The following is a 14,329-nucleotide window of genomic DNA, read 5'->3' as shown; positions in this document are numbered from 1 at the left end:
TCATTGCTGGGTTTCCAGTTTTTTCTTTAGACTAAGGCTTGCTTTAATCCACAACATGATGTCCTCCTAACCATAACCATGTGATTTTTATGCCTAAATTGAACCAGGTATTTTTGAAACATATAACATACCAGTGATATGCAGAAATATACAACGCTGACATTTTTTCTTGTGATTCAGTTGTGCTAATATAGTTGATTATGTGTAATAGTGCTGGATGATAGTTGCACAGGTTGTGTTCAACACAGTAGACAGAAATTTAAAGATTCAGTTCACTCAAATAACACATAACACATTATTTCTCATTTAGGTCTAGCACTATAGTTTCAGATACTGGCCTCTGATTGATACTTCTCTTAACATTTAATCAGTGTATAGGTTCATTAATATAATGAGTCACCAGGACATAATTGTTTTAAAATTACATTTGCTCTTAAGGTTTATGAATTTAATCTTTCAGTGTTGTGTGCATTCAAATAAATGAATAAATAAATAAATAGATGTAATTTTAAAACAATTATGTCCTGGTGACTCATTATATTAATGAACCTATACACTGATTAAATGTTAAGAGAAGTATCAATCAGAGGCCAGTATCTGAAACTATAGTGCTAGACCTAAATGAGAAATAATGTGTTATGTGTTATTTGAGTGAACTGAATCTTTAAATTTCTGTCTACTGTGTTTCAAGCAAAAATGGTCAAAACAGAGATTTTGTGTGTATGTGTGTGATTTAGATGAACTGACCCTTTATCAAAGTCATACCTGATGATTTTTACTCATCATCAGCCAGAGTCCTTACAAGTTGTGCCCCTCAACGTATTTGATCATCAGCTGATTTAACATTATAGGCCAACGTGCCGTCTGCACGCGCCACCTGCATCCACTTTAAAACACTCCCCGCCCTTGCCGCCGTGAAATCGGCACACCGGGGCGTCCAAATAAACGCACCATCCTCTGTTCTTGTTTAAGGAACTCTAGCTTCCTGTTGCATGTTTCCGCACAGTTGCCTCTGCAGACAGTTTTCCACGCAGTCGGTCAGCGCGTGACTGCAGTTTTCAACAAACACTTTTGCGAGAAGTCCGCAAACGCGTTTCTCCGTCCGTCTGCGGATCAAAGTGTGCGCAACATCATGTCGCTGCCGCAGCAGCTGCGAGACGAGAGGTGAGTGTTGATAGCGCAGTTTTATAGCTCTTATATTACTGATAATAAAATCAGCATTAACGTGTAAACAAGCATTTATTGCTTATTAGATATAGATATGGTATTGCATAATTATTAGGTTTCACTTGTTCACTTTTGCTTTCATTCTTGCGTAGACAGGTTAATGAAACTACAAGTGGACTTTATATTGTAGTTTTGTGGCTGTCTGAGTTCTTTTTTTCGCTCTCTATCAGAGCAAAAGTTGAATGAATGCGTGTTTTTTTTGCATAAACATCTTTTAATGTGTTGCCAATGTCACAGATGTTAAGTTTGAATTAAAGATTTAAAAAATATGTAGCCTCAGATCTTTTGAGCTGTCTGACTTTAACCCTTTGAAACCTCAGTGAATGGGCTTGATTGTCTTTGAAAAAAAATGGGGGAAAGGCAATGAACAACATCGTAAAAAATGAAAATGAACAATAATTTGTAAATATATATATATATATATATGCTATAGGAGGTAGAGCTATAAGTAGTTTTGAGGACATTTTTCTATAGCTTTTTAAAATATGATTTTTCAATTCTAGTAACAAGAAGTACCAAGAAGCAATGTTTTCAAAAGAAAGCAAACCAGTTTGCTCAGATTTAAATACTTGTGAAGGCATCTGAATGTAGCACATGACAAGTGATGTCAGTCCAGGTTTCAGAGGGTTAATTTAAATTTACTGGGCTTATTTAATATTCTCAAAACCAACATGTAAAATCAGATGAATGGAAAAAAACAATTAAATATAAATGGACTTTTCTGTAGCAATACCTTCATGAAATAGAATTTCGGGGCTATTGGGGTCTTAAGCGTCTTAAATATTCTAACCAAATTATTTCTTTTGCTCAGTGACTTTGATCAGCTGCCGCACAACATCCCCATCAATGCCAACATCGCTGATATCGAGGAGAAGAAAGGCTTCATTGACTACTATGTAAGTTTAAAAAACATCTCCACAAACTTTTAATTGAGTCTAGATTTAAAAAAAAAGCAACAAATCAGCCTCTCTCTCTGCGTTTCTCTCCCAGATGTTTGTGATCGAGGTGAAGACTAAAGGAGGGAGTAAGTATTTCATCTACAGGAGGTACAGAGAGTTTTTCAACCTCCACCAGATCCTCGAGTCCAAGTACTCTCCAGAAGACCCAGAGAAGCCCGGACCCAACACCTGCATCCTGCCTACTCTTCCAGGTGAGTGTTTGTGTCCACAGCTGATAACTGCAGCGGTGTCAGATTTCACACTGTTCAAATGCATGTCTGTCAGGGGCCCACACCTCAACGGGCAAATTATGGCCTCCAATACTGTAAGATTGCTTTTCTGCAAAGATGAATTGTGCCTTGAGCTGCCTTGTCAGACTTTATCCAAATTAAAGGGTTTATCAGGCTACACAACAACATCAACAACAACAAAAGCTATATAATACATATCTGAGAAACATTTGAATCAGCATGAACCAAAGGACCAAAATACATCTGATTTGACCCCATTGTAATGTTTATAGTTTTATTAGAGACATTCAGAGACAAGAACCATAAAAGCTTATTCAGAGACGGTACCTCTGTATTCATTTCATTGAGATGATTGATGAAGCAAAATAGTTAGTAGCAAATTAGTTGAACCTGGCTCAAATTCTGTTGCAACACAATGTGATGTTATCTGTCAGCTCTCTGTGTTGGCCAATCAATTATACTTAACCCACAAAATCATCATTTGTAAATCACTTATGCTGCGTTAACTTGAATTTGTGAAAAAAACTTTTCCTCACATGCCTCGATGGAGAACAGTGAACACTGATTTACTGATTAAATGGGTACAGCATTTAACAACAGCAAAACTATATCAAAACATCCATTTACAAACTCTTATACAACGCATGCAGTGTAATTTGATGACGTGTTTATCCCGTCATATGCTTCGTACTTTCCAAACACGTGCTTTTTTGCTGAAACCATAGCATTAAAAACTGAACTGAAAGTGAAATTTATCTATATTGTATCTTTGCTCTCTCTAGAGCCAACTCTGATATTAGTTTTGTTTTTGTTTTTTTTTTTGCAAATGCATGAGATTTCTGCTTGCAATGCAGATGTGACGGGCAAATAGCATTATTTAAAATGCTTTATCATTTGCACTTTGTGAGATTCCTGGTCATTAAACCAGTACAAATACTGTGCTTGTGTTTTAACAGTTGTTAAAATAGAATCGTTACACCAAAATGTAATAATTCTCAATAATTTATTGGTTTTTAATCTGAGTCTGGACACGGGGAATGGAGAGGGATGACAGGTCAACAAGCGGGATGCATTTTGGTCATATTGACAGTTAGGCTGCCAAAACTCTAAAGTATTCCAATGCTACTTTAACACAAATTTTATGAAACAACAAACAATAAAACAAATGTTTTTTATCTAATTTTTTGCAATATTTGTGACAGGAGATGCAGATTTCAACATTTCATAAATACATAAAATGCACTAAAAGCACAGTGATTTGTTCAGTTGTGGTATTTACCCTATTTACATCAATGAATTATCAATCTTTTTTGTTTTGGTCTAGTGAGAACAGGGTAGAGAATGTATCTATATCTATAGAATAACATCCCGCTACTGTAATTTTCAGTTTCACAGTGATGACAGTGATTTTTCTGTGTCGGGGCTTTTCTGCTGACTGAATGCAGAGTGAACTCTATAGTTTACTGCATCCTTTCTGCCTTGTCACTCTGTAACCTTCACCTTCAAGTGCACACTCATTCTGCTTCATGCATATGGAGAGGAGCATACTGGGTTTCAGGTGACAGCTGGCTGTATTTTCATCCTGTGGCCGGAGGAACTGAAAGCCATCTGAAAATAGTGAACTGCTACATGTGTCAATTTGATATGTCAGATATACATCTGTGGACCTCCTGTTTTGTCCCAAAGTGTTCAGAGTGAACCGAGGCGTGACTTGATTCACTCGATGAGTTTAAAAACACATCAGTTGCACTTTAAATTAAGAAGGTGTAGCAAAGAATAATTACTGTTGTGGCCCTAAGAGATTTGACGACAATTTAGCCCCAGTTTCGTGTAAACTTGGTTTTTCATAATCCAATTCCGCTCCAGTCACAAGGGTATAGTGGCAGCATATTAGTGGCAGCATATTTTTGTCACAAGTTGCTGCATAATAATGTAAAATTGAGTACTGAAAATGCTGCTGTAGTTTCCCAGTGAGATAACTTCTACTCTCAAAATGTTTATTCAGTAGAAATGAAAATATTTTAGGGTACTTTGTAATGCATAATGAGTAGGAATTTCCCGATCAAGTTTTTCTTTTTTTTCCTGGTCTGAGGTATTTAATATCAGGTATTTACCAATATTGAGTCTGATGCAATGCTTATATTTACCTTAAAGGTCCCGTATCATGCCCATTTTCAGGTTCATACTTGTATTTTGGGGTTCTACTAGAATATGTTTACAAACTTTTTGTTAAAAAAAACACTTAATTTTCCTTGTACTGTCTGCATGAATATACCTGTATTCACTCTCTGTCTGAAACACTCAGTTTTAGGGGCTCTTTAAGCCCCTGTTGAAAAAAAGCCAAGTCTGCTCTGATTGATCAGTGTTTTCGGGTCTTTTACGTCTCTTTGTGTCCCTGCTCCGTCATTGCATGAAATTAATAGAGACCCAAGGAAGAGTAGCTGCTGTTTTATACTGATGCTAATGTTAATGTGATATGATCCTTAGGATCAACTCAGCACATCTGTAATAGTGAGTAATTAAAGTCCCAGAAACACAAAATGTTGGCATCTTTACAAACTGCCTTCCATTGAATCAAATGAACTTGATGTTATTTCGCAACCCAAAATGTCTTCACAACATTTTGGAATAAAACCTTTATCTCTAGATATTTACGTAGCAAAGTGTCACATTTATCAGGCTATAAGTCAAAAAATCGGCATCGACATCAGTCATCACAGCAACACTGAGGAGTACAAGGTCAGTTTAAGGCCTTACATCAGAAGAATGTAATAAATCGGTATAATCCAGGGATTGACATTGAGAATAGTCAGAAAAGAGCAGATGGATAGAAGGGCAGATGACTGCTGCAGGGGAAAATCAGAGAGAAACTGTAGGGAAAAACAGTCATGTTGAAGGGTAAAGGTTTGGGAGAGATGAAAGATGGAGATTAATCCATCTATCAGCCTTCAAGTGGTTTATCCTGGTCAGCTACGTGATGACAACAGAACAAAAAGAGAACCCAAACAAATCTCTTCTGCAGTAACTTTACCTTGTTTGCTATAACATTTGCAGTTTGGGGTACACTCAGGTAGAGAAACACCAGCAGACTTATCTTGGCTGGCATTGCTTGGTGTTTCACTCCATAAGCACCTACTTAAAGTGACAGTTCACCTCAGAATCAAAAACATGTATTTTTTCCTCTTACCTGAAGTTATTTAACAATTTAGATTGTTTTGTTGTGAGTCTGCAAGTGTTGGTGATATTGGCTTTAGAGACGTCTGCTTTTTCTCCAATATAATGGAACTAGATGGCTTGTGGTGCTCACCAAAAACAAATGCTATACCTATACTTTTGAAAATTCTTTCTATCGAACTACACCCGCCAACTGTATCACTGTGCAGAAGAAATCTACAGCTACATCACCCAGCACTAATAGCCAGCTAAGGTTACAGCTCAGCCAAGGAGGACGCCATTAATGTTTACATCTTGTATCGCCCTTCTGCAGGATGACGTAGTTGGCAGGCTTACTTTAATAGAAAGGAAATAGTTCCTATGTAAAACTGCTATTAACAAGATCTGTGGAATATCTTGAGTAACCAGATCATGATTACTGGAAAGAGACATTGCTGTTGAGATGGCTTCAAAACAGGAGTCCATAAACCAATGGGTGATATCATGGAAGTTTCATTCCTGTTTTTAAATAGTCTGTGGTCCAAGAGTATATGCACACTTCCTTCTTCATGGTAATATGATTGGTTGGTGTACTTTGGTAGAAAGAAAATGGTGCCTGCATAAAACTGCTCAAAGCAAAGTCTGTGGATTATCTTGAGCAACTAGGTCATAATTTCTGAAAATGACATTGCTGTGGAGTTTTTCAAATTTATTTTTTTGGCACTTTGAGCACCACTAGCTGAGTGCCATCTAGTTCCATTATACTGGAGAGAAGGCAGAAAGCTCTACGGTCAATATTTGCAACACTCTGCGACTCATACCAAAACAATCTAGATTGAAAAATAGCTCTACAGGTAAGAGAAAAAATATTTGTTTTTGAACTTGTGTTGAACTGTCTTGTGTTGAGCTTTGAAGTTGGGTTGGAGTGAGCTTTTGACCTTGGGTGGTGGGCCCTAATGTAAGGAGTTTGCATGTTCTTATTCAGCTTCTTTGGCAGTTGGTGACTCTAAATTGTGACTCTAATGTGTGAGCCTGAATCGTTGTCTGTCTCTATGTGTCAGCCCTGGGATAGTCTGGCGACGTGTCCAGGGTACCCGGCATCTTGCCCAATGACAACAGGGATAGGCTCCAGCGTGCCCAGACCCTTAAGAGGTTATTATTAACGTTTATGGACAATGATTGAATAAATGAATGAATCAATGAATGAATGTCTGAAGGCCTAGTTTAGAACAATAGATCACAAGATTTTTAATTTGGTGGCTATGATGATGGTGTTTGATTTTTGGAGATTACAACATGTTCCTGTCCTGTGTTACATGATCTACTATTTAAATGTAAATAGTAGTTTTAGTATAGGGTTTTTTAAAAGACTTTTTTAACACTTTTTGCATTTTATACTCTCCTCCGCCTACAGGGAAACTATGGAGGTGACATAGTGTTACAAAGTTGCAGTGTTTTAACACCAGAGCAGCTGCCTGACATACTGCAGAGCAGCATGGGGCTCACCCCGGTGTGGCTGATTTGTAACACCTTTTGTTCACAGTCATAACTTTTGACGTATGGTTCAACTCTCTGTCATGCTTCATGGCTTCTGTTGGGCTGCAGGGACACCTAAAATGTAAGGATAAGGCCATTTGTACCCAGAAGCGTAGCTTTGAATACTTATTTGTTCTTAAGAAAAAGGTGATGTGAGTATGAATTCAAAGTTGAGTTGCAGAAAGAAAAAATTAGAATGAGAAAGAAAGAAAGAAAAGATGTGCACCCAACAGAGCAGGTCTAGACATTAGCAAAGTAATTGGTGCATGCAAGTAAGCTGTTTCACAAGAAGATTAAGTGCTGGGAGGAAGCACCTGGACCTTCCACAATCAGACTTTAAATTAAGAAATAGAAAGCTGGTGCAATAACGAGCCGAAGACTGAGAAGTGCTGTTTTAAGCTCAAAGTCAGGCAGAGCAGACAAAAGGCCTGCAAAAATGAGATCAGAATCTAGTCTCAATCTTGCCTTATATGCTGATTACAGCAGTTATTCGATGGTTTATATATGCGTGGCACTGATGCAGAAATGCATGTTTGTAAGGCTTGAAAGTCAGAGATTTGAATCATCAGTTGGAGACCCCCCAGTCAACTGAGATTGCTTCAAGTTGAACAGTTGTTCTTTTTTTTGCTAGTCAGTGTGCTTCTGTGGATGTTTTGGTCCCTAGATTTTTGCTGCAAAGTGAGTGCTCTTGACTTTCACACTACTCTTTGTTAGAAGCAGATGCGTGCATGATGCAGCGTCACAGAGGAGGAAGAGACTCTGCACCTCGGGCTCTGAGATAATTATCTTCTCTCCTTTGCTTAGAAGTGGTGAATTTAAATCTCACAGCAACTTAATACAATACAGTCTCTGGCTTTTGCTTTTGCTTGACATTCAGTGTCAGCAAAAAATGTTGTTGAGCATGTACGATACTCCATTGTCTCACTGAATGCCCTGTGGAGCTTGTTCAAACTTTTAAACTTTATATTGAATAAAAGCAAAACGCCAAATATTCATATTGAAGAGCCAAATCCGATTCGACAGACATAATTTTGAGTTGGGTACAGCCCTACATTGTATTATGATAGTTACAGTTTAACCACCATACCATTTAAATGTATTTTGTGTTTTTTTTAATGGTTTCATTTTAAAGTGCAAAGATCCATGAGAGTTTCTTCCAGTGTCTGCTGGCAAAACTGGCCACTTGACCCTCTCTGTTTTTTGGGGGGCATTTTATGCTGATATTAAATTGATGTAGCTTTGTTGCTGTAGTTTTGAATCGCCTCCATACAGATCACTCTGCTCTCTGATCCCGACTACTACACATTATGTTTTGATCTACCATCTTGTGTAGTACAACTACAAATCCCAGCAGCCCCAAAATTACACACAGGGAGCGTGAGAGCGCCCCCTTGTGCCAGCCGCCGAAAACACACTTTGACGTATATATATACGTCAATGGCACTAAATGAGTTAATACATTTGGGTCGAGATCATGTTAAGGATGGCTCCAGTGCATCACTGAGCAGTCTTTGGGCCCGGCCAAAAAATCCTGGACACAGAAATACAGAAAAAGAGATTATCGGTTTTACTCCAGAATGCTGAACTACACAAGTCTTTCACTTTTTCAACAAGTATTTTCAAACATTTATGAAGTAAAATCACTGATTTTGCTTTACCTTTACTTTAAGTCAGCAGACTAATTTTTTTTCTTCACAACATATACACTCGTCGGCTGTGTTGTAGTATGTCTGTATTTGTCCTCTTGTCCTCATCTGCTCCATTGCTCCAGTTTAATTCTGCAGCTCATTGTTTTCCTATAAGTCTGTCTGTCTGGGAGCCGCCGTCAGCGTCTGCATTGATTATCGGAGGCTGGAAACCAACATCTGCACCAATAAAAGCTTGAGGGCTTTGAATGGGTGGCTCGCACCATCGATTTAGGAGAGATGAGGACAGAGTGAGGTGTGTGTGCATGTGTGTGTGCATCGATGGTGAATCAGGTTACACTTCTTTTCAGATATATTACAGATATATTTATGTTTTTAGAACTTAAATGGCTTAAGTTTAGCCATTGACTTTGTGAACAGCATTAACCAAACGAAAGATTGTATTTGGTTTAATACTCAAAGTCACATTTACTGCATTAGCCGTGCAGTAGATGCACCGTAATCTGATTACAAGAATGCTGACTCGACATCATCATATCTGCAGCCTTAATAGTCATGTTACAGTTACAAAGAAATATTGATGGCATTTCAAGATATCATTTTTACATGATAACATCAGTCAGGGTAGCTTTACCCACATTAGGCACCAACGGAAAATATTTCTTATTTAGTGCTGTATTCTAGAGTTACATTTTCAAAGTAACCAAATCTGTTTCATCTTCATGGTGCACCTGTGGTGTTGTCTCATTGCTGGAGCTCCGCCAGAACTGCATCCAATCCGAACCATTAAAACAAGGCCTCTGCTGTTCTCTGATCTCTTTGCTGTTTTCTCAGCTCCTCGCCGTCCTCCCCTAAGTGCCTCTTCCTTCCCTTGATGTTTACTGCATGTGTAGTGTGCCAAACAGGGGGTAAAGGTACAGATGATTCTTATTCTTGGCATTGGTTTTAACCTGCTTAGAGGAGCAGAGGAGTGGGGTTTGCCACAAAGAGTATAAGTGTGTGCCAGAAAGTTTCAACAGTCAAAGGAATGAAAGTCAAAGTTAAAATGACTTTTTTAGACTGTGAGCGGTTTGTCCATATCATGATCTATTTATAACACTGAGCGCTTTGCAGACTTTTTTGCCTTGGGGTTTGCTATCGACGGCCTGCCCTAACATATTGCTGTGGGTTGTAGAGGCCTAATGCTTTGTTCCAAACAGTTTTTTGTCTGTATTTCCATTTAGTATGTATACTACGCCCCTGGTGTTCAATGAAAAGAAATGCATCTTTTGACTGAAAGGTAAAAATCGCAGGAATGGCAGAGAAACTCATTTTGAGTGTTTTTTGCTGTCCATCCTGTGAATTATGTGTGGGGCAGTACAGGGACAAAATTAGGACCAATAATGCATGGCCTGTAAGGTGTGTGCAGCCAGTTTTGTGAAACATTTTGTTGTGTATATTCACTTTGCATGCTTGCATTCTACCAGCTAAACATGCCGTCAAACTTTTCGTTTAAAAGGAAAAAGGTATAAATAAAGCTGTGTTACTTTCATCTATTTGTTATTTCATTAGTTTGATGCTAACTTTTTGTTGCACAGTCCTTATGATCTGTCTGAAATCTGCTGTATAAGTGCATTTTTTCAACGTTCTCAGGACACATTGTGGACTGAAAAAAAAAAGAAAAAAATTACAAACATATCAGAGATCATGGAGCTTCTCAAGGGAATGCAGGTCTCCAGGAAGTGTGCTGAAGACAATTTTGTAGTAGCAAGTGTAATTACACTGTCCCGTGATGCCCTGTGGCCCAAAAAGACTTTATCCCATAGACTTACATGGTGAAAGAGACATCTGTGAATTAGTGCATACATTTTTTGAACATGACATCCCCTGTGAAATGATGTGTTTCACTTTTGGTATTTGATCTGTTTGGTCCAATAACATTTCAAAAGTCTACAAGAGCCACATGATTAAATAATTTTTATCCCCACCAGCAGTTAGCCGCCCAGCTGCGCTTGGCTAAAAAAGTAACCAACAATACTGATTCTAGTCACATGGTTTATATTTTTCTGTGACAGTTTTCAGTTATTAACACACACCAAAGACTTTACTGACTTTAAGGGGAGTGTCTCACAATGTCACTTTCTATCTTGGTAAAGTTCTACTTTTCTACAAACTCTGATTTAGCATCTGCCACTGAGGAGTCTGCTGGATAATATTAGATGTGATGGGTTTAATTGCAGTGCCAGATCTCATCAGGATGGAAAGGGAATAGGAAAGACAGAGGAGGGAGAGAGAGGAGGGGAGAATGGGTGGTGGTTAGGAGCAAAAAAGAAATAATGGAAAAGGACGAAGGTCTGTTTGGTTCGATTTAAACCGTTTTGATTAAGTAAAATTAATCATGAAAAGAAAGCCAGACTTTGAATGGTTCCTTCCTTCCCTCCCTTTATTTGCTTTACAGAATTTCTCTTATTTAATTATAATTTTCATATTTTAAACAATATATCCAAAGCTATCAGTATACAAGAAAAAATAAATTAAGCCCTTTTCCGTCATATTAATTTGAATATATCAGCTGCTATCTTGAAGTCAAATAATCCTCCTCTCCTATGATCTTGATTTATCACACGCTTGTCTTCAGGCTAAATGCAACAAAGATATTATTATAATAGGAATAAAAAACTGTTCCACAATAGATTCAAGGTCAGCCGATAATTTTATTCAGCGAGGCCCCAGCAGATGGTGTGAGGTGAGCAGATGAGTGAATGATTCATCAGTAAGTAAGTAAATGAGTGAATTTGTGTCTGCGAGTGATGGAGTGAGTTATCGAGCTCCGGAGTGAATGAGACGAGAGAAATTGAGAGAGGAGAGAGGGCTGGATATTGTGGCTGAGGGTCATTAAGACTGTGCTAAATTTGATTTAACAGCACTGTTAGATGGCTCTGGATGAATTGTTGAGCGGTCCTGATTTAGAGCATTAGGAGTCTGCGCTGTGCCTCATCATTTTTGACTGAACTTGGTGTGATATTAGGGATGAAGGGTAATATGTCCACACTCTCGAGAAGGGTGTGTTTTTCTAGAGGAGTATTTGTCTTCTTTAAACAAAAAAAGTGGTTTTGATTTAAAATCTGCCCCAAACTACACATATTGCTGCAATACATTGTATTCTAGTAGAAAGTTCTCAGCAAAAGAGGTAACTCTTTGTGCAAGATGCATAGATGTCTGTGTCTGTGCAAGACTATAACTTTTGTATTCACAAATATGCAAACATAGCTCCCTTTATTTGAATTATTGATTTATAGCGACAACACCTTTCTTGTGCTGCTCTCAGATGCCCTTCACAAGTATTATATATTATATAATATTTGAACCCTGTGGAAATTGGTTTAATATGTTTCAAAAACATAGCGAAAAAAGCAATGACAAACTTGGACAATGTTCCACATGCTGCAAGAAATTAGTAGATTTAGTAAAATCTTCTTAAAAAAAATAAAATGTCTCTGACTCCTGATTTTTTTAAAAAAAAGTTTTCTATTTAAAAATATATATTTATATATTATTATTATCATCATCATCATCATCATCATCATCATCATCATCATCATCATCATTTTACTAGTTTTTAGGTAATTTGTTGTACTTTTTTACTAATTTCTCACTAATGTTTGGCTAATTTTGCTCTTTGCCATCTTCCAGTGTTTTTCAAAAAGAAGTCAAGCCAATTTGCTCAGATTTCAAAGATTAAAGGTGTTAGCATCTGCATGGCGATATAAATCGTATTTTAGTTTAAGCAGTTTATGTTTGTAATGGTCGTCTCATGGAACTTTATTTGTAAGAAGTGTCTTCCACGACAATCACAATACGGCATTTAACAGGGTCAATAAGTCGGCATCGGTGCAGGCTCACTGTTGGAGGAGTTTTATTACATACTTAACTTCTCACTTAATGTTGCAAGTGGATCTGGGTAGGGGTTACGGTTAGGACTGTGCATTACTGCCACCAACTGTCACGTTGCATTTGCATCCTTATGTGCTTGACAAAAATGCTGCAGGTCATCTTTATGTTTTTTAGTGTGCAGACTGCAAAAAATGAAATGCAAGTATTGAAATTACCTCAGAGTCTAAAAGAATAACATTGCATTTTAGATTCAGTCACCTCATTTTTTTCCGTTTCTACTTGCACACTGATCTCGCTCTTGAAAAAGAATCTTTTCTGAAATACAACATGTGTTTGGTTTTGCACATTGTGCACGCTCTTCTTCCATAAATACCAGTTCGCAGCATGTGTGGGAAATGATGTGTAGGCCTTGATTATACATCTGACCCCTGCTGATTCCATTTCTGTACCTTTTTCATTTCAGGAAAAGTCTTCATCGGCAACAAGGAGGAGATCGCAAAACGTAGAATCTCTGAACTCAACATATACATGAAGGTAATCACATTTAATTTTATGTACAGTGCAGTGTTTGATTTTGTACAAAGAGAAGAGTTGCTGGCATGCTTGGTATCTTCTGCAGCGTGCAGTGCAGAAGCCTACAACTTAGTGGGCTGAACGATGCTGTAGGTGGATAAGCACTGACTCGGATATTTCAGCAGTAGTTTGCAGATGGAGCTCAACATGTAGGCGTTGCTGCTCTCTTCTCTTTGCTCTGCCCTGTGCCCACATCACGTCTGACTGACTGTAGTTGTGGGACTTTTGACATGTTTCAGTGTTGCTCCATCGCTAAAAACACGATCAGGTTCTCTTTCTCCCACTCACTCACTTCTCTTTTCTGCTTTACTCTTTTTTTTTCCCACAACCTACGTGGTTCTCACTTTGCCACACTCTCTCGCCTTCGCTCGCCTTGCACTTGTATCTTTCTCGCTTCATCTCCTCTCTTTCCATCCACTTCTTCCACCCTTCTCGCTCCAATCTCCCACCACCCTACTTTTCCTGCTCCTCTTCCATCAAACTCCCACTCTGTCTCCACTGACCTCTGTAATCATCCACTTCTCTTTTTCCATCTCTCCACTGTCTCCACCTGTCTTTCCCATTTTCCACCTCAAACACTGCCTCATTATTCTTCTTTCAATCTTTTTTTTTTACTCAATCCTTTCTTGTTATCCAACTTCTTCCCATCTGTCTTGCCTGATTCTCTTTCTTTCTTTCCCAGAGGTTGCTGGGTCTACCGACATGGTTTCTGCTGGAGGAAGCTCTCAGGATGTTTTTCTACCAGACGGACCAGGACAGCCAGCAACAACCGCGAGCCCTTGCGCGTCTCCGCCCAAATACTCGCAAAGTGTAAGCCCCACACCTCACAAAGCTAACAAGCAAAACAGAATGAAGACTGTAGCTGTCAGAGCTGCAGCACCAGCTAGCTGAAACCCTTTATTACCAGGCCAGATGTGACTAAATAAGAAGACGTAATCTCCACTTCACTCCTGAGCCATTTGCAGTGGAGAATATATCCATTTTATCTTTGTGTATCTTATATATATATTAAAGAGCATTCAGAGAAATGATCCCTAAACTGTTCACAATTACAAAGAAATGCCACCAAACTATTGTTATCACAATATTGGAATTTCTCATTTTTATACAAAAAAATACTGATATTCACCAT

The 14,329-nt window shown here is 38.3% G+C and overlaps 2 protein-coding genes across 4 annotated transcripts in view; one reads left to right on the top strand and one right to left on the bottom strand.

The window, feature by feature from the left end:
• pvalb7 (parvalbumin 7) overlaps positions 1 to 14,329 on the bottom strand; it is a 50,212-nt gene that overhangs the window by 18,440 nt on the left and 17,443 nt on the right. The gene's annotated exons all lie outside the window — the stretch shown is intronic.
• ncf4 (neutrophil cytosolic factor 4) overlaps positions 978 to 14,329 on the top strand; it is a 40,838-nt gene continuing 27,486 nt past the window's right edge. Inside the window, exons 1-5 of the mRNA XM_042484668.1 lie at positions 978 to 1,164; positions 2,039 to 2,123; positions 2,218 to 2,377; positions 13,088 to 13,158; positions 13,880 to 14,007. Of these exons, the coding sequence (XP_042340602.1) occupies positions 1,133 to 1,164; positions 2,039 to 2,123; positions 2,218 to 2,377; positions 13,088 to 13,158; positions 13,880 to 14,007 (476 nt within the window). The 5' untranslated portion in view covers positions 978 to 1,132. The remainder of the gene's footprint in view (positions 1,165 to 2,038; positions 2,124 to 2,217; positions 2,378 to 13,087; positions 13,159 to 13,879; positions 14,008 to 14,329) is intronic.

The sequence above is a fragment of the Plectropomus leopardus genome, chromosome 4, assembly GCF_008729295.1.
Source record: "Plectropomus leopardus isolate mb chromosome 4, YSFRI_Pleo_2.0, whole genome shotgun sequence".
NCBI classification, from domain to species: domain Eukaryota; kingdom Metazoa; phylum Chordata; class Actinopteri; order Perciformes; family Serranidae; genus Plectropomus; species Plectropomus leopardus.
This window is presented reverse-complemented; position numbering and strand designations above follow the sequence as displayed.